The sequence below is a fragment of the Lampetra fluviatilis genome, chromosome 3 (assembly GCF_964198595.1).
Source record: "Lampetra fluviatilis chromosome 3, kcLamFluv1.1, whole genome shotgun sequence".
NCBI lineage: Eukaryota > Metazoa > Chordata > Hyperoartia > Petromyzontiformes > Petromyzontidae > Lampetra > Lampetra fluviatilis.
The window spans coordinates 16275690-16295784 of NC_136277.1; the positions used below are offsets into that span (position 1 = coordinate 16275690).

Sequence of the window (20095 nt, forward strand, 5' to 3'; positions counted from 1 at the left end):
CTGAAAAAAAAGTGGTAAACTTGAAGTCACCGCCCACCTCCCACCCTCGCCCCGCCCACTTCCCCCTCGCCCCGCCCCCTTTCCATCTTCGCCCCGCCCCCCTACTCTCCGTCTTGGCCCCGCCCACACCCCGCGCACCTGCTTAAATAGCCGCGCTCGCCGCAAGGAGCGCCCCACAGAGCGCGCGCGGGGCATGCGCAGAGCCGACGACTGAAGTTTCTCATTGCAGGCTGAAGAGGGGGGACTTGGGATTCCGTGTTCTGATAGGCTAGGAGACCTGGGATTTTTTTTGTTTTGTGTTCTCAAGTGCTCATTGCAGGCTGATCACACACTTAAGAGTGGAACCTGAGATCGGTGTTTTGATAGGCTAGGAGACCTGGGATTTTTCTTGGTGTTCTGATAGGCTGATATCAGTCTAAGAGGGGAACTTGGGATCTGTGTTCTGATAGGCAGATTAAAATCTCAGAGGGGGGCCTGGGATCTGTGCTCTGATAGGCTAATCCCAGTCTAAGAGGGGGGCCTGAGATCTGCCCTCTGATAGGCTGATATCAGTCTAAGAGGGGGACCTGGGATCTGTGCTCTGATAGGCTAATCCCAGTCTAAGAGGGGGCCTGGGATCTGTGCTCTGATAGGCTGATATCAGTCTAAGAGGGGGGCCTGGGATCTGTGCTCTGATAGGCTAATCCAAATCTAAGAGGGGGGCCTGGGATCTGTGCTCTGATTCAATAATCTCGACGAAGGTGCCTGGACACGTGTAGAGGACCATGTGTCACTGGGCGCCATCGACCCTGACGCTACTGGCGCTGCTAAGACTCGCTGGAGGTGAGTGGTGATGAGGTGATGGTGGTGAGGGGTGATGAGGTGATGGTGGTGAGGGGTTGTGGTGATTGTGGTGATGGTGAAGGTCTGACGGTCACGGTGCTAAGGGGGAATTGTGCTGACAGTGATGGGTGATTAGGGTGACGGTGATGAGAAGTGATGGGGATGATGGTGGTGATGGTGATAGTGATGGGGATGACGGTGGTGAGGGTGATAGTGATGGGGATGACGGTGGTGAGGGTGATAGTGATGGGGATGACGGTGGTGAGGGTGATAGTGATGGGGATGATGGTGGTGAGGGTGATAGTGATGGGGTTGATGGTGGTGAGGGTGATAGTGATGGGGATGATGGTGGTGAGGGTGATAGTGATGGGGATGATGGTGGTGAGGGTGATAGTGATGGGGATGACGGTGGTGAGGGTGATAGTGATGGGGATGATGGTGGTGAGGGTGATAGTGATGGGGTTGATGGTGGTGAGGGTGATAGTGATGGGGATGATGGTGGTGAGGGTGATAGTGATGGGGTTGATGGTGGTGGTGTGAGTCGTGGTGAGTTGTTGAGGTGAGATGGTAATTGTGGTGAGTTCTAGCTGACTATGTAATAAGGGGCGACTAGGTGGTGGGGCGTGATAGGGGCGATAGTGATGGGGTTGATGGTGGTGAGGGGTCATGGTGATTGTGGTGGTGATTGTGGTGGTGAAGGTTTGATGGTTACGGTGGTGAGGGGTCATGGTGATTGTGGTGGTGGTGAATGTTTGATGGTGACGGTGGTGAGGGGTCATGGTGATTGTGGTGAAGGTATGATGGTGACGGTGGTGAGGGGAAATGGTGCTGACAGTGATAGTGATTGCGTTGATGGCGGTGTGAGTCATGGTGATGATGGTGTGGAGTGGTGATGGACCATGAACAGGTTCGCATGGCGAATGCAATGCCATTGTTGACGGTCGTAAATTAAATGAGTCAGTAAGCGCGCGGTGAGTGCGGTTGTTGCGGTTATTGTAGGCACAGGTGTCGTTGTGGTTAAAGTAGTTAGTGAGGTTACTGTTGTGGTTAAAAGTGTGGTTAATGTGTTACATTCTGGCGTGGCTAAAGCGGCCAGCGTGGTTGTTGTTTAATCCCGTGCGTGGTCATGCCTGTGGTTAAAGTGGCTTCGTGTGTTCTTGGTTCTTTCGGTAAAGTCACGTAGAATGGAAATAATAAAAATAAAACATAATAAAATAATTCTCACGAGGTTTCGGCCACAGTCTTCTCGACAGACCTGTTCTCCACCTGAGGACGGCTGCTTGCGTTGTGGCCGAAACGTCGTGAGAATTATTTTTATTATGTTTAAATATTATTATATTATTATTTCCATTCTACGTCACTTTACCGAAAGAACCAAGAAGATGAATCCCTGCAGTCACGAAAGCTTTAAATCGAAAAAAAATGGCTTCGTGTGGTTGTTGGGATTTTTGCGCACAGCCTTGAAATACGATGTTTTTTTCTGGAAGACTTTGCTGTTTTTTCCAGGATTTTCCTGTTGCGTGTACTCACTTTAAGATATTTTCTTGTTCATGTTTTTTTTTCCTTTGTTGCGGTCGCACCCGAGTCAAGAGCCGCGTGACTCACAGGGTTATATACCTCATAAATGAAAGTGAACACTGAAACTCCGTGCGTGGCTAACGCAGTCTTCTGGCACGGTTAACCCGGCGCGTCCCTCTGTGGTTACCCTGCAGGCGAGCCGGGTCCGACGGTGCCTCGCTCTGTGCGCTTCTCGTCCCTCAACCTGAAGCACTTGGTGAGCTGGGAGCCGGCGCTGATGGGGCCGCGTCTCGCGGGGCGCCCCGCCCTGGCGCCACGCTACAGCGTGCAGGTCCTGGGGTGAGTGGGAGACGCCAAACCACACCGCTGCTGATCCTGCTGCTGATGATCCAGCTGCTGATCCAGATGCTGATCCTGCTGCTGATCCAGCTGCTGATGCAGATGATGATGCAGCTGATGATGCAGCTGCTGATCCTGCTGCTGATCCAGATGCTGATCCTGCTGCTGATCCAGCTGCTGATCCAGCTGTTGATCCAGCTCCTGATCCAGCTGCTGATCCAGCTTCTGATCCAGCTGATGATGCAGCTGATGATGCAGCTGATGATGCAGCTGCTGATCCAGCTGCTGATGCAGATGATGATGCAGCTGCTAATCCAGCTGCTGATCCAGCTGCTGATCCAGCTGCTGATGCAGATGATGATGCAGCTGCTGATCCTGCTGCTGATCCAGCTGCTAATCCAGCTGCTGATCCAGCTGCTGATGCAGCTGATGATGCAGCTGCTGATCCTGCTGCTGATGCAGCTGCTAATGCAGATGATGCAGCTGATGATGCAGCTGATGATGCAACTGATGATGCAGCTGATGATGCAGCTGATGATGCAGCTGATGATGCAACTGATGATGCAACTGATGATGCAACTGATGATGCAGCTGATGATGCAGCTGATGATGCAGCTGATGATGCAGCTGATGATGCAGCTGATGATGCAGCTGATGATGCAGCTGATGATGCAGCTGATGATGCAACTGATGATGCAGATGATGCAGCTGATGATGCAGCTGATGATGCAGCTGATGATGCAGCTGATGATGCAGCTGATGATGCAGCTGCTGATCCTGCTGCTGCTTGAGATATTTAATTGTGGCGTTTATTGGCAAACGCTGTGTTTTTACCGCCGGTACTTTTTACGACTAATCCTCGCGCTTTTATTTGTATTTCTTATTTAGTTCAAAACTTTTAAAAGATTAATTTTATATGTAAAATAATATTTCGTAACTTTTTTGGGAAAAAAATATTCAACTGTGTTATCTATTTTTTAAAATCTGTTACATCTGTCACGGAAATGGCGTGTGGGTGTAGCGCAGCGCGTTAACCAATGCGCCACCGCTCCCCACGCCCACACGCAGCAATCGACACGTGTGCACGTCAATACGATTAGCCAAGGCCTTGGTGACAGGCGTGTCGTTGCCTCTCGACTAACAACAGATATAAGCAGGTCCACTGCATATTGCCAGTCTGCGGCTCCAGTGTCACACACGTGGTGTGTGTGTGTGTGATCTGAAGGGGAACGGTAGTGGAGCGATTAGCGTGCTGCGTCACGAACCGGGCTACCCAAGTTCGATTCCCACTCACGGCCAACACCCAGTGACGATTATTTGAACGGGTCCTGGGCCTCTCCTAGGTCGACTCAGCCTCAAACGAGTACCTGGTGCGGTGTGTAAAACATCGCCACTGGGGAGACAAAGGCGGGCGGGCGTGGTGTTGGTCACCCACCCCCTCGTGTGCCGTGCCGGCCTTCATAGGTGCTGCTAGCAAACAGCACTTGCCCCAACAGTCTGTTAAGGCTATATGGGGGGGGGGGGGGAATCTTTGTTTTTGTGGTCCGATGACCCACGCACGTTTCTACACGATCGGCGTAATCGAGAAAAATGCGCACAAGTCATTAGCAGTCCACGTGACCCCATCGGCAAAACGTAGGAATTCAGGGCACGCACCAACTCCCAGCGCCCTTTCTTTTCACTCCTCACGGTCACAATCAAGAGAGCCGGCGCTTTGTCAAACCCCGTCTGTGACGCCACCCACGACGAGCCTCTTGCTTGCTTTTGACTCGATGACGAGACGTCAAGTTTGCCAGCGAGTCGAACTTGCAGCGGACGTCGTCGGAATGCGTTTAGAGACATTCGATCGCTCAGTGACTCAGTGTCACCCACCCCCTCATCCTCCTCCTCCGCACGCACCCCCAGCGAGTCCACAGAACGAAACTCCTCGGTCCGTGCGCCAAATCTCGCCCACGCGATTCAAGACGCGCGGCCGCAAGCCGCAAGGGGTGTTCACTTACTTACAAGCGCTCGCCCCAAGCGGCTGTACGGGGCCGTACGTGTGACGTGTGCCCTCGGTTGTATAAAGTATGGGGTTGTTCTGCACGGTGTACGTATGGGCAGCGGTAGTGCAGAGGTTGTCTCACGGAGCTACGAAGGCAGCCAGTTTGACATGTAGTAGCAGGGCTTTTGCGAACAATATTGTCCGTAATACAGGTTTTTGGGTTCGATCGCGTAAATATAAATGTGTCGTTAAACCGGCCGCCATCCGACACAGCCCATTAGTGAGGTTTGTCACGTTACCTGCATGTTTGTTTACGTGAAAAACCTTACCGATTGGCCGTGTCGGGTGGTGGCGGGTTTGACGACACATTTATATATTTGCCTCAATTATGAAGCCAGCCAACTGAGTATGCTGCTCACAGCTGGCATCAGCGGCGATCGTCTGAACCAGTTGTCGGTCCCCCGTCGGGTCGACTCAGCCAAAAATAAGCACGTCTCGCTGGTCCCACCGTAACCCTGGCGCGTTGTGTCGGAGTTCACAGGTGCGCGCTCACCCCACCTGTCCCAACAGGTGGGGTGAGCGCGCTTCGCATCTAAACTTTACACACGTTTGAAAGTGGGCACCCCCAGTGGCAGCTGTCCCTTGTACGGCACCACGTGGTGTTGGCCCACCCACCCCCTCGTGTGCCGTGCCGGCCTTCGCAGCTACTCGCTAAGCAGCACTCGCCCCAACAGTCGAGTTACAGGCTACACGGGTTGATCTTTGTCTATAACTCGTCCCGTCTTATCTGTCTGTGTGACACAGCGAGGGCTGGGAGGTGTGGAGAGACGTCCCCGGCTGCGTGTCCACGCCGCGCACCGAGTGCGACGTCAGCGACCCCCTCGACGAGCCGGAGCTCGCCTACCGCGCCCGCGTGGCGCTCGACCCCCCGCCGACGACCCTCCTGCCGGGGGCCCCTTCTCCGCAAGCGCCCTCGGGGACCCAGTGGGCATACAGCGACGAATTCATGCCCTCGCGCGACAGTACGTTTGCTGTCCCCCCCCCCACCGTCCCCCCGTCCCCAGCACCTCCGGTTATGTACGCACGTATGTTGAACTTCTCTCGCGTCGTACGTAGCAAATCGTGGTTGCGTAGCGCGGTTGTGCCACGTACGGTGCGAAAGAAGGTCAACATGTGTCCTATATACATACATGCATAGTGACATGCCTACACACCCACGACAATTTCACACAAAGACGACCCCCCCGGTGTAGCCTGAACAGACTGTGGGGGGTGAGCGCCGTTAGCGAGCACCTACGAATGCCGCAAGGCACACGGAGGGGTGGCTGGTCAGGAGCACCGCAGCTGCCTTTGTCTCTCCCAGTGGTGATATTCACACACTCGTTTGAGGCCGAGTCGACCTAGGGAAGGCCTGGGACCGGTTCAAATAATCGCCACTGGTTTTGGCCGTGAGCGGGAATCGAACTCGGGTCCCTGCCGGGTTCGTAGAGCAGTTCGCTCACCGCTGCACCACCACTCCCCCCCCACCCCGCACGCACGAGACGCACACACGCACTGCCGCTGGTGGTGTCGACGAACTGGTCATTGCTGTTATGACATAATCAACAGCGTTGTTGTGGAGAATATAGGTGACGGGAGTAATATAAATATCCAGGTTTGGTTTGATACGTTGCGTTTGTCGCGCTGGCAAATCGCACCGCTCACAATCGCCGAGGAGCCGCGGACCGCGAGCTGCCAGGCAGCGGCAGCCGCGACGCGACAAGCCACCGCTACCAACACTCGCCCGAGCTCTGCAGTCCTCTATATAATAAGATATTTTCAGCCAAAGAATGAGTGTTTGTAGACAATATGCCTCCATCTTCTTGGTTCTTTCGGTAAAGTCACGTAGAATGGAAATAATAAAATAATAAAAGTAAAGCATAATAAAATATTTATTATTTTATTATGTTTTATTATTAGTTTATTATTTCGAAGAACCAAGAAGATGAATTCCTGCAGTCACGAAAGCTTTAAATCGAAATATGCCTCCACTTCACATCCGTCCACGTACAAAATAGAAGTTGTATTCGTTGTTGCACATCTCGTCAGTCGCACGGCCTCCTGGCGGTGCCAAACTTGAGCAGCATCAGAAGTAAACGCTCGGCGGATTTCGGCATTCAGTGCCTCATCAGCAGCGCCAGGCTCGCCTGAAGCAATGCTGCTGAACTGCTCGGCATTGATAGGCAAGGACTTCCCAGACGTTTCGTGGTAAATGCTGCTCCCTCTGAGGAGTGATGTCACCACCACCTCGTGGCGAAAGGCAGTCCGTGCTGCTGGTGGCCGTGCTTGTGGCGACAGTGGTGGTGGGGGAGCGGTGGTGCAGCGGTTAGCGCGCTGAGACCCGAGTGCGCTGCTCCCGCTCACGGCCAACACCGGTGACGATTATCCGGACCGGTCATGGGCCTCCCCCAGGTCGGCTCAGTCTCAAATGAGTACCTGGGCCGGTGTATAAGCATCACCACTGGGGAGACAAAGGCGTCAGGGCGTGGTGCTGGCCACCCACCTGCTCATGTGCCGTGCCCGGCCTTCACAAGTGCTCGCGAACGGCACTTGCCCCAACAGTCTGTCAAGGCTATACGGGGGATCTTTGTCTTTGTAGTGGCACCGCTCATCACAGTCAATCCATGGCGCCTGGGTCTGTCCCGGGACCTCCTGCAAGCGAGACTTCGACACTTCACCTGATAGCCTCAAAGTGCACCTAGCCTGGCACGAACGCTGTGGTGACGTCGCCGGCACGTAGTGGCGAACAGCAGTTGTTGTTGGCGCCATGGGAGTCAATGTTGCGATTTTTATTTTAATGAGAATGATGGCGGCGGTGGTCGTTTTCCGACAGCTACATCCGTCTCTGTACACGCATCTGTGCGTCTGTGCCCGTCTGTGCGTGCGCGTCTCTGCGTATGTCTGTCTCTGCGCGTGTGCGTCCGCGTCTCTCAGCGCGTCCGCTTACCTCCATCCGTGTCTGTGCCCGCGCAGCGCTGCTGAGCGCCGTGTCTCTGTCGGCGCTGGGTGGCAACGCCAGCGTGGAGCTGCTGCTTACGGAGCCGCTCACTCCGCTGCGGGACGCGAGCGGTGAGCTGGTGCCGCTCAGCGGCGCCGTGCCCGACCTCATCTACCTCTTCATCTACTGGAGGGACGGCAGCTCGGCAGAGGTGCGGCCCGCAGCGCGGTGGAAGGGAGAGGGGGGGTAGTTGGCGGGTGTGATGACGGGAGATTTGGATAGGATGGCGAGTGGGAGATTGAATGGGAGTATTGGCGGGAGAGTGGGTGAGAAAGTTGGTCGCAGAGTGGGTAAGGAAAGTTGACGAGAGCGTGGGTGGGAGATTGTTAAGACAGTGAGAGTGCGCGACCGAAAATGAACACGTGAGTAGTCTCAACAGGTGTGTAATCATTGGGAGAGATATTTGGCAAGCTGGTCTAGGAATGGGTGGCATATCGGGTGGCCGAGTGAATGGGCCTGATGATCGGAGGAGTCTGTGTGTGGGCGAGTTATTAGGGAGAAGCGTGGGTGGATGGGCGAGATGTCTGGATATTTGGCGAGCGGGCGAGTGTGAGATCGGGTGGAATAACGTGGGTGGATGAAACGATGGAACATTGGCATCGTCGGCGGGTGTTGTGTTCCCACTCGTTTGCGTGGGGAGCGGTAGTCCGATGGTTCGCGCATTGGGCTACGAACCCAACGACCCGAGATCGGTTCCCGCTCGCCGCCAACACCGGCGACGATTACACGAACCCGTCCTGGGCCTCCCCTTGCATCGACTCGGCCTCAAACGAGTGCCTGGTGCCGCCACTCGGGAGACGACGGGGGGTTCTTTGTGCGCGCGCGCCGTAACAGGAGGCGCTCACGGTGGCGGGCGACAAGCGCGCCGTGCTGCTGGAGGGTCTGGAGGGCGGCACGAGCTACTGCGCCCACGCGCAGGCCTGGGTGGATGCGTGGTCCCGCTGGGGGACCACCAGCGAGGTGGTGTGCGCCACCACGCTGGGCGACCGCCACGAGGAGCTGGAAGCACCGACGACGGCGGCGACGGTTGGAGAGGCGCGCACCGAGCCGCCCCGCGACACGGGGTGCGGCGACGCGCACTGGGAGGCACGGGCCGACACAGGTGAGGGGGGTGTACCACGTGGCACACGCTTCAAGGTCGTCGCCGTCGTCACTATCACCGGCTTCCGTTCATCCCTTAAAACAAAACCTCTGCTGCTGCTGCTGCCAGCTACGACCAGTGCTACCCCTATCACTTATCCTCAACTCTATCAATACCCCAACCCCTATCACTACCCCAACCTCTTATCACTACCCCAACCTCTATCACTAACCCAACCCCTATCACTACCCCAACCCCTATCACTACCCCAACCTCTATCACTACCCCAAACCTTCCTTAACCTCTCCCGCCCATTCTCCTGTCACCCGAACTACACACCACCACTTTTAACAACAACCCCACTCTTTATCTCAACCACCATCATCTTACGTACAATTTTGTCATAGTTTTAAATAGCGCCTTGGAATAAGCCGCCATGTAAATCTAGACGAGATGAGGCGACATGAGAGTAATGTCAGCACGACGCCCCTCCACTCCGTCCCCTCCACTCCGTCCCCTCCACTCCGTCCCCTCCACTCCGTCCCCTCCACTCCGTCCTCTCCACTCCGTCCCCTCCACTCCGTCCCCTCCACTCCGTCCCCTCCACTCCGTCCCCTCCACTCCGTCCCCTCCACTCCGTCCCCTCCACTCCGTCCCCTCCACTCCGTCCCCTCCACTCCGTCCCCTCCACTCCGTCCCCTCCACTCCGTCCCCTCCACTCCGTCCCCTCCACTCCGTCCTCTCCACTCCGTCCCCTCCCTCCCCGATGGCCCTTCCGTGACCCGCGTGTCTCCTCTGTTGCGGTCACTCATCCCTCGGCCCGAGCGTTGCCCCTGCCATCCGCATCGCCCGATGTTGTTACCGCTTTTTAAACTTTGTTACGGAGCGCCTTGAGTTCAGCTAAGACGCTCGATAAATCTAAATTTAGATAAACACGAACAAAAACCCCAGTGGAGCATCGACTTGACATCAACCAGCAAATGCACCGTCAACACGCGGCCAACATCAACACCATACCAACGTGATGTCATCATGATATCGACACTGACCATGTAGAGATTGGGTCATGTGGACCCCTGACTGAAACATAGAGCATTGGGTCGAGATAACTACCTGAATGCCTCATGTATTAGTAATGTTTGCAAGTGTGTGTCCGCGTGTTGTGTCTGGCGTGTGTACACGTCTGTGTGCATCCCTGTGGCCTGTACGAGTCTCTGTTGTGTACCCTTGTGCCCACGTGCATGTGCGTACCCGTGTGTCCGTGTGTTCATGTCTCTGTGTCCGTGTGTCCGTGTGTTCATGTCTCTGTGTGTCCGTGTGTTCATGTCTCTGTGTGTTCGTGTGTTCATGTCTCTGTGTGTTCGTGTATTCATGTCTGTGTGTCCGTGTGTTCATGTCTCTGTGTCCGTGTGTTCATGTCTCTGTGTGTTCATGTCTGTGTGTCCGTGTGGTCCCACAGGCATGGGCTGGGTGTACGGGCTGGTCGCGGGGGCGGCCCTGCTCGGCTTCGGCACGGGCCTGAGCCTGAGCCTCTGTCTGGTGAAATGCATCCGTCGACCTAACTCCGTGCACCCCTTCAGCATCCCTGCTCCCTCCGACATGCCCACGTCACCCACCCGGCTCACGGGGCCTGAAAGGATAATCTAGGGAAACCAAAACTCCCCCGGCCCATTCACTACGCACCTCCGATGGGCTACGTGCGATGTGGCAGAGGAGTTGGACGTGACACGCACACGCGAGACGCTCGCCTGGACAATGTGCAGGGGGATGTCTCCCGGAGAGCGACCGACCGCTTGTATTTGGAAGCAAGCGACCGTTCTCACGTTCGTGGGGTGGGGCCTAGTGCAGGTGTCGTCTCTCTGAACTCAAACCGTGGCCTTCTCCCAAGTCCACTCAGCCTAAACCAACAAAATGAACACTCGGCGGCGGCGGCGAGGTGAACTTCAGCGGCGGGGAGGCAGCGCAGGTGCTGTCCCACGCCACCCGCAAGAGGCGCTTGCTAACAGCGCTGATCCCAGCTCTCTCTGCAAGGCAAGGCAGGGACGTGCACACACCCTCGCACGAGACGCGGTACTCGGAGTGAGCACGTGCGTCAAGGGCGCGCCTCGGATCGGGAAGGAAAAATCAGCGCAGGACGCGAGGTTCAACCGCCCAACCAGCTGCCAGGATACGAGATGCATCCTTGCCAACTCCCGTCTCACCCCCCCCCCCGGCTCACACTCTTTCTCCCTCCCCACCCTCCCCCCACTCTCCCATCCTCCTCCCCCGGCTCCCACCCTCCTCTCCCGTCTGCCACCCCCCCCCATCCCACTCGCCCTCCTGTTTACAACCATTTATGGACAACGGCGACCCTACCTGAAACTTGAATAATTTTATACATTGCACTGCGCGTGGTTTTATATCAAAGATGCCTTATTTATTGACGTTCTATTTATTAGTAATGCGTGTTGGTTGTGCCGCGGTTTTATATCAAAGATGCCTTATTTATTGACGCTCTATTTATGAGTAATGCGTGTTGGTTGCACCGCACTGCCCCTGCGTCACGCCACGGTGGAGTTGGCGGCATGGATGATTTTCTAACGAAGATAAAGCAACGGGAAAACACGTGGTGGTGGTGGTGTGCTGTGTGTGGTGGGGTGATGTGTGTGGTGGGGTGATGTACTGGCGTAGTGGTGCTAGGTGTGTGGTGGGGTGGTGTGTGTGGTGGGGTGATGTACTGGCGTGGTGGTGTGCTGTGTGGTAGCGCTCTGTGTGGTGTGTAGTGTTGTGGGGTGTGGTGGTGCACTCTGTGAGGTGATGTGCTCAGCTGCGGTGGTGTGAATGTGTATGCTGTGTGATGACGAGACAAGACCGGCAACGCATCGACTCCACGACGCTTTTGGTCTCCAAAGTCTTTAATTGGCGACAGTGGCATGGCCTTGAGCCCCGCACGACTTCACGCATCGTCGTCGCTAGGAAGCCGCCCACGTAATCACCGCGGCCCCAAAGTCTCGTCCCCGGCTTTCCATCGCCTGGCTTTGGCCAACTCTATCATCGATTTGGCCAGTTTTCTCTCGGGCGCCATTCTTGATAGCAAGACGGCATTAGGCTAAAACAATTTGCATCGGATCATGTCTAGTAGAGTTACCCCCCCCCCCACCCTGCTACAGACGGACGGAGCCCACGACTAAATGCTTTCAACAACAGTTGGAAAGTGTAAAAAAGCACCAATGGGACTCTCAATCACCAAACCCCACCTCTCTCCCCGTGCCACTCGCTCTCCTCCTTGTTGTCACACTCGCGAGCCACGCGCCTAAGCACTGCTGAAACCCCCCACAAGGGGGTTTGTCGACCGTCCGCCGGTGATACTCCGACCGTTTATTTAACTTCGCAAGACATCGAACGCATTTCTATTTATAAAAAAACACACAAACGTGCCGCAATCAAGTATATCGAGACGCAATCGCGGCGGCCTCAATTCAACGGTCACAGTTGAGGTTAGCGTTGCGGTTATCGCCCGGCAACGGCGGTTCTGACGGTGCAACGTTAACCCCGCGTCACCGCCACGAGCGGGGGCCTCCCACCATCCCACCAGAATCCTCCAGCACCACCTCCGTTGTTGAACTCCGGGCTCCCCTCTGTTTGTTGGTCGGAAGTGTGGCACGGCCGTCAGCGAAGCCGCGCTGCTGCTGCTGCTGCAGCTGCTGCTATTGGTTGGCCGCCTCGCAGGCGTCTATCCAGTCGCTGTAAACGTCCACGGCTTCCGAGAGGTCTGGGCGCAGGGTCAAGGGGCAAAGCGGCAGACTGGCGTGCGGCACATCTCGTCAGCACGCCTCATCGGCACGTCGCTTGCACACTCCGCGATCCGTGTGTGGGCGTGCGAAGCCCCTCTCACACACTCTCTCGCATATCACCTCGATTTGAAACCGAAACGGGGGCGGAGGATTTCTCCATAACTGTGGTTGTCACCTGACGAGGCCGGTTATTGTAATTCAGCGAAACGTCACACGAGTACTCCAATTGTAAATGTTTCAGTGGGTTTACTCTCCAACACACTGTGCTGAACTAATTACGAAATGGCACGTTTTTTTTACGTGACAAACCTTACTAATTGGCTGTGTCGGATGGTGGCGGGTATAACGACACATTTATATTTACGTGATCTCACCCTATAAAACTCTCATGGGCATATCACACGCTCGCAGCGACAGCCTCCATTCGCCACTAAGCGGTTGTGACGTCACCATGGCGCTTGTGCCAGGCTAGGTGTATTTTGAGGCCACGTAAAGTTGAAATGTCTCACTGCTGGCAGGAGCTCACGGACCAGACCCAGTTGCCATGGGTTGACTGAGATGACTGGCAGATGCACCACCTGTGCTCTCCACTACGCCGGCTTGCTGTGCTTTTGGCATCTGGGCGTTTCGCTCGTTGTTGCGAGCGTCGCTCCTCTGCCCTCCATTGTTGCTGGAGGGAAACTGCCTCCAACTGCCCAGTAGCAGCGTCCTTCAGAGCCTCCTCCACAGAAGCCGATTGTGACACCGCTGGTACCAGTCATCGGCAAGTCCACTCAGCTCCACATCCTTCTGTACTACATCAGCTCCACCTCTTTTCATGCCTCTCACTCACCCACTCACTCACACATCAGTCCCATCTCTTCTCAAGCCTGTGCGGCCCCTGTTTAGCCCCCTCTCTATCCAGCCAAACAGAAACTGCGTGGGCATGCAGCGGCTGGCCACGCGAGCTAAATAACACAGCCAACGCAACCTCGCCTGCTGGCAGAACTCACCGATGGAACCGTGTCCAGACCTTTCAAGCATGCGAGCTCCTCATGCAATGCGGTCTGGGTTAAACCCAGGATGTATCGTAGGCAGGCCAGCTTTACTGTTTCAAACCGGCACAGATGTTCAATTAAAAGGGCTCCACGTTTCGCAAGCACGGAGAAGGGAGGGCGCCTAACCGTGGCGGAGAAGATGCTCTCACAAACATTCATGTGCGTGTGCGTATCCGGTCGGCAAGTCTCTCAAACACACACACGTGACTGCGGGCAGCCCCAACCCTAACAATAGTTGGGTCTGGTGGAGTGTCAACATGTGGTACAGCATGTGCAGACGTGTGTGTGTATATAAGAATGTGTGTATATAGTGTACGTGTACAAGTGTGTTATTATGAAAGTGCGTGTCTGTATTGTTTGCGTGTCTGAAAGTGTACGGGTGTGCGAGAGTGCGTGTAAGCATGCAAATGTGTTCGTGTGTGTGTGTGCCCGAGTCTGGGTGAAAGGGTGTGTTTGTAGGAGTGTCTACGTAAGAGTCTGTGTGTGTGTGTCCGTCTGTGTGAGTGTCCTTGTATGGCACGTGTAGGCGTGACCTCAAGAGGATACACGTGATGGGCGTCTGAAACTCCTCCAGGCAAACGGTACACGAGATCACGCCCGTGTTCCTCTCGCGGTCCCTACACACACAAGACAAAGATCCCACAATATATAGCCTTCACACACTGCTGGGGCAAGTGCGACGTTTATGAGTTGACGTAGGGGAGGCCCAGGACCGGTGCAGATAATCGCCACTGGGAATCGAATCCGGGGCGCCAGGTTCGTAGTGCAGCGCGCTGTCCGCTACACAACCGCTTCTCCCAAGGAACAAAGATACAAAGATCCCCCGTATAGCCTTAGCAGACTGTAGGGACAAGTGCCGTTAGCGAGCACCTCTGAAGGCCGGCAGGCAGGGGCACGAGGGGAGGTGGTCAACGCCACACCCCAGCTGCCTTTGTCTCCCCAGTGGGGCGATGTTTACACACCGCACCAGGTTCAGATAATCGTCTCTGGTGGTGACCGTGAGCGGGAATCGGGTCGAGTTCATAGTGCAGCACGCTAACCGTTGCACTACCGCTCTCAATACAATGCACACACAGCACGCCAATTACCAGCATCACAACACGGAAACGCTAACCACACACACTGCTCTCTACTAATGTACGCGACAGATGCCATTCGCCGCTAAGCAGCGTCACCACAGCTCTTGTGCCAGGCTAGGGGCAGTTTGAGGCAATGTAAAATGTCCAGAGGCTCTCTGGCAGGTCAAGGGACAAACCCGGGATAACTGGCCGAGATGACTTACAAAGGCAACGATCCCCCACACAGCTTTTGACAGATTGCTGGGGCGAGTGCCGTTAGTGAGCGTCCATAAACGTCACACAAACAACATTCACCACCAAGTGCTTGCGATGTCACCACGGTGCTCGCTTGTGCCATGTTGTGGTGTTGTTGGTGAGGTTGTGGTATTGTTGTTGGTGAGGTTGTTGTGGTGTTGGCGAGGTTGCGGTGTTGTTGGTGAGGTTGTTGTGGTGTTGTTGGCGAGGTTGTTGTGGTGTTGTTGGTGAGGTTGTTGTGGTGTTGGTGAGGTTGTGGTGTTGTTGGCGAGGTTGTTGTGGTGTTGTTGGTGAGGTTGTGGTGTTGTTGGTGAGGTTGTGGTGTTGTTGGTGAGGTTGTGGTGTTGTTGGTGAGGTTGTGGTGTTGTTGGTGAGGTTGTGGTGTTGTTGGCGAGGTTGTTGTGGTGTTGTTGTTGAGGTTGTGGTGTTGTTGGTGAGGTTGTGGTGTTGTTGGTGAGGTTGTGGTGTTGTTGGTGAGGTTGTTGTGGTGTTGTTGGCGAGGTTGTGGTGTTGTTGGTGAGGTTGTGGTGTTGTTGGTGAGGTTGTGGTGTTGTTGGTGAGGTTGTGGTGTTGTTGGTGAGGTTGTGGTGTTGTTGTTGAGGTTGTGGTGTTGTTGGCGAGGTTGTTGTGGTGTTGTTGGTGAGGTTGTGGTGTTGTTGGTGAGGTTGTTGTGGTGTTGTTGGTGAGGTTGTGGTGTTGTTGGTGAGGTTGTGGTGTTGTTGGTGAGGTTGTGGTGTTGTTGGTGAGGTTGTTGTGGTGTTGTTGGCGAGGTTGTTGTGGTGTTGTTGGTGAGGTTGTGGTGTTGTTGGTAAGGTTGTGGTGTTGTTGTTGGTGTTGTTGTGGTGTTGTTGGTGAGGTTGTGGTGTTGTTGGTGAGGTTGTGGTGTTGTTGGTAAGGTTGTGGTGTTGTTGGTGAGGTTGTGGTGTTGTTGGTGAGGTTGTGGTGTTGTTGGTGAGGTTGTGGTGTTGTTGGCGAGGTTGTGGTGTTGTTGGTGAGGTTGTGGTGTTGTTGTTGAGGTTGTGGTGTTGTTGGTGAGGTTGTGGTGTTGTTGTGGAGGTTGTTGTGGTGTTGTTGGTGAGGTTGTGGTGTTGTTGGTGAGGTTGTTGTGGTGTTGTTGGTGAGGTTGTGGTGTTGTTGGCGAGGTTGTTGTGGTGTTGTTGGTGAGGTTGTGGTGTTGTTGGCGAGGTTGTTGTGGTGTTGTTGGCGAGGTTGTTGTGGTATTGTTGGTGCTCACATCTTGACGTCGCACGAGCGCTCGTGGTTACAGAAGGGGCAGGTGAACTGGGTCGCGAGGGTCCCCACCATCTTCTTCTTGGTCGGCGGCTTCCTCTTCGACTTCCGCCGGCCCATGACGGTGCCGCACTGAAACAGATGACGGTGGGGGGGGGAGAGAGACGCGGGCGGGGTGAGAAGGGAAGACAGATGGAGAGACGGGGGGGGGGCAGACGCAGAGAATAGGAGACATTCTAGATTTAAAGCTTTTGTGACTGCAAGGATTCATACTCTTAGGTTTTGTCGGTAAAGCCACGTAGGTAAAAAATAAATAAAAATTTAAATAAAATTCTAAATCTATTCTTATTTCTATAATTTGTATTCTTATATATTTTTAATATTTATTTATTTTTACCTACGTGACTTTACCGAAAAACGTAAGAGTAGGGATCCATATTCTTTGGTTCTTTCTGTAAAGTCACGTAGGTATAAAATTAAACAAATGAAATCACGACGTTTCGACCGCAACACAAGCAATCATCATCTGGTGGGAAAACCACAGCAAAAAAATGTTTCTCTCTCTCCCACTTCAGCAAAAAAATTGTCTTGCTGTGGTTTTCCCACCGGATGATGATTGGCTTGTGTTGCGATCGAAACGTCGTGATTTAATTTGTGACTTTACCGAAAGAACCAAAGAATAGAGACAAGTGACACTGTGATGCGGGCAGAGAGATTTAGTCGACGCCACAGTGAGAAAGGGACTCGGAGGCAGACGGAGAGACACAGGAAGGCAGAGCCAGGAGATCAAACAGAGAAACGCCAATTGACACGTGCAGTGTCTGTAGAGATGTGCGGTAAGCGCTGCGTGTGGCGGTGAGTCGTGGTGAGTGGCGGTGAGTGAGTGGTGGTGGTGAGTGGTGGTGGTGAGTGTTGGTGAGTGAGTGGTGGTGAGTGAGTGGTGGTGAGTGTTGGTGAGTGAGTGTTGGTGGGTGGTGAGTGTTGGTGGTGAGTACTGAGTGTTGGTGGTGAGTCGTGGTGGGTGTTGGTGGGTGGTGAGTGTTGGTGGTGAGTGTTGGTGGTGAGTGTGTCGTGGTGAGTGTTGGTGGTGAGTGTTGGTGGTGAGTGGTGGTGAGTGGTGGTGGTGAGTGGTGGTGGTGAATGATGGTGAGTGTTGGTGGTGAGTGTTGGTGAGTCTTCTTGGTTCTTTCGGTAAAGTCACGTAGAATGGAAATACTGTAATAAAATTAAAACATAATAAAATAATTCTCACGACGTTTCGGCCACAACGCAAGCAGCCGTCCTCAGGTGAAGAACAGGTCTGTCGAGAAGACAGAGTCTGAATGACAACTGTCTTCTCGACAGACCTGTTCTTCACCTGAGGACGGCTGCTTGCGTTGTGGCCGAAACGTCGTGAGAATTATTTTGTTTTATTTTTATTATTTTATTATTTCCATTCTACGTGACTTTACCGAAGGAACCAAGAAGATGAATCCCTGCAGTCACGAAAACTTTAAATCGAAATTTAGTGTTGGTGAGTGTTGGTGGTGAGTCGTGGTGAGTGTTGGTGGTGAGTGTTGGTGGTGAATGTTGGTGGTGAGTGTTGGTGGTGAGTGTTGGTGGTGAGTGTTGGTGGTGAGTGTTGGTGGTGAGTGTTGGTGGTGAGTGATGGTGGTGAGTGTTGGTGGTGAGTGTTGGTGGTGAGTGATGGTGGTGAGTGTTGGTGGTGAGTGTTGGTGAGTGTTGGTGGTGAGTGTTGGTGGTGAGTGTTGGTGGTGAGTGTTGGTGGTGAGTGATGGTGGTGAGTGTTGGTGGTGAGTGTTGGTGGTGAGTGTTGGTGAGTGTTGGTGGTGAGTGTTGGTGGTGAGTGTTGGTGGTGAGTGTTGGTGGTGAGTGTTGATGGTGAGTGATGGTGGTGAGTGATGGTGGTGAGTGTTGGTGGTGAGTGTTGATGGTGAGTGTTGGTGGTGAGTGTTGGTGGTGAGTGTTGGTGGTGAGTGTTGATGGTGAGTGATGGTGGTGAGTGTTGGTGGTGAGTGTTGGTGGTGAGTGATGGTGGTGAGTGATGGTGAGTGTTGGTGGTGAGTGTTGGTGGTGAGTGTTGGTGGTGAGTGTTGGTGGTGAGTGTTGGTGGTGTGTGTTGGTGGTGAGTGATGGTGGTGAGTGATGGTGGTGAGTGTTGGTGGTGAGTGTTGGTGGTGAGTGATGGTGGTGAGTGTTGGTGGTGAGTCCTGGTGAGTGTTGGTGGTGAGTGTTGGTGGTGAGTGTTGGTGGTGAGTGATGGTGGTGAGTGATGGTGGTGAGTGTTGGTGGTGAGTCCTGGTGAGTGTTGGTGGTGAGTGTTGGTGGTGAGTGTTGGTGGTGAGTGTTGGTGGTGAGTGATGGTGGTGAGTGTTGGTGAGTGTTGGTGGTGAGTGTTGGTGGTGAGTCCTGGTGAGTGTTGGTGGTGAGTGTTGGTGGTGAGTGTTGGTGGTGAGTGTTGGTGGTGAGTGTTGGTGGTGAGTGATGGTGGTGAGTGTTGGTGGTGAGTGTTGGTGAGTGTTGGTGGTGAGTGTTGGTGGTGAGTGTTGGTGGTGAGTGATGGTGGTGAGTGTTGGTGAGTGTTGGTGGTGAGTGTTGGTGGTGAGTGTTGGTGGTGAGTGATGGTGGTGAGTGTTGGTGGTGAGTGTTGGTGAGTGTTGGTGGTGAGTGTTGGTGGTGAGTGTTGGTGGTGAGTGATGGTGGTGAGTGTTGGTGGTGAGTGTTGGTGGTGAGTCCTGGTGAGTGTTGGTGGTGAGTGTTGGTGGTGAGTGTTGGTGGTGAGTGTTGGTGGTGAGTCCTGGTGAGTGTTGGTGGTGAGTGTTGGTGGTGAGTGTTGGTAGTGAGTGATGGTGGTGAGTGTTGGTGGTGAGTGTTGGTGGTGAGTGTTGGTGGTGAGTGTTGGTGGTGAGTGATGGTGGTGAGTGTTGGTGGTGAGTGTTGGTGGTGAGTGATGGTGGTGAGTGTTGGTGGTGAGTGATGGTGGTGAGTCCTGGTGAGTGTTGGTGGTGAGTGTTGGTGGTGAGTGTTGGTGGTGAGTGATGGTGGTGAGTGATGGTGGTGAGTGTTGGTGGTGAGTGTTGGTGGTGAGTCCTGGTGAGTGTTGGTGGTGAGTGTTGGTGGTGAGTGTTGGTGGTGAGTGTTGGTGGTGAGTGATGGTGGTGAGTGTTGGTGGTGAGTGTTGGTGGTGAGTGGTGGTGGTGGTGAGTGTTGGTGGTGAGTGGTGGTGGTGGTGAGTGTTGGTGGTGAGTGTTGGTGGTGAGTGTTGGTGGTGAGTGTTGGTGGTGAGTGTTCGTGGTGAGCGTTTGTGGTGAGTGTTGGTGGTGAGGAGTGGTGGTGAGTGAGTGGTGGTTGGTGAGTGTTGGTGAGTGGTGGTGAGTGAGAGTGGTGAGTGTTGGTGGTGAGTGTTGATGGTGAGTGTTGGTGGTGAGAGTGGTGAGTGTTGGTGGTGAGAGTGGTGAGTGTTAGTGGTGAGTGAGTGTTAGTGGTGTTGGTGGTGAGGAGTGGTGAGTGATGGTGGTGAGTGTTGGTGGTGAGTGTTGATGGTGAGTGTTGGTGGTGAGAGTGGTGAGTGTTGGTGGTGAGTGAGTGTTAGTGGTGTTAGTGGTGAGTGGTGGTGAGTGAGAGTGGTGAGTGAGTGGTGAGTCGTGGTGAGTGAGAGTGGTGAGTGTTGGTGGTGAGTGAGTGTTAGTGGTGTTAGTGGTGAGTGGTGGTGAGTGAGAGTGGTGAGTGAGTGGTGAGTGTTTGTGGTGAGTGAGAGTGGTGAGTGAGTGGTGAGTGTTTGTGGTGAGGAGTCTGAGTCGCCTCGCCACCCCACGACTCACGCTGAACGATGGCGCGCGCGCGCGGCCTCAACTCGCGGTGAAGGCCTCTGAGGTGTCCGCAGCGCGAGGCCCCCCACCAGGAAAAGTGCCGGTCTCAAAATCAATCAATAAATTAATTAAAACTACATCGATCGTTATCT

The 20095-nt window shown here is 54.2% G+C and overlaps 2 protein-coding genes across 2 annotated transcripts; one reads left to right on the forward strand and one right to left on the reverse strand.

Moving 5' to 3' along the window:
- Positions 1–458: 458 nt before the first annotated feature.
- On the forward strand, positions 459–11003 carry IL20RB (interleukin 20 receptor subunit beta). The gene is made up of 6 exons (XM_078879024.1): positions 459–822; positions 2535–2679; positions 5468–5685; positions 7676–7851; positions 8535–8802; positions 10241–11003. The coding sequence occupies exons 1-6, from the start codon at positions 765–767 to the stop codon at positions 10426–10428; spliced, it is 1053 nt and encodes a 350-aa protein (XP_078735150.1). The 5' UTR covers positions 459–764; the 3' UTR covers positions 10429–11003.
- A 642-nt stretch (positions 11004–11645) lies between these two features.
- ELOF1 (elongation factor 1) lies at positions 11646–20066 on the reverse strand. The gene is made up of 4 exons (XM_078883934.1): positions 19956–20066; positions 16139–16266; positions 14138–14208; positions 11646–12532 (listed from the first exon to the last, which is right to left on the reverse strand). Exons 2-4 carry the CDS (start codon positions 16252–16254, stop codon positions 12468–12470), a joined length of 252 nt encoding a protein of 83 aa, XP_078740060.1. The 5' UTR covers positions 16255–16266; positions 19956–20066; the 3' UTR covers positions 11646–12467.
- Positions 20067–20095: the final 29 nt, after the last annotated feature.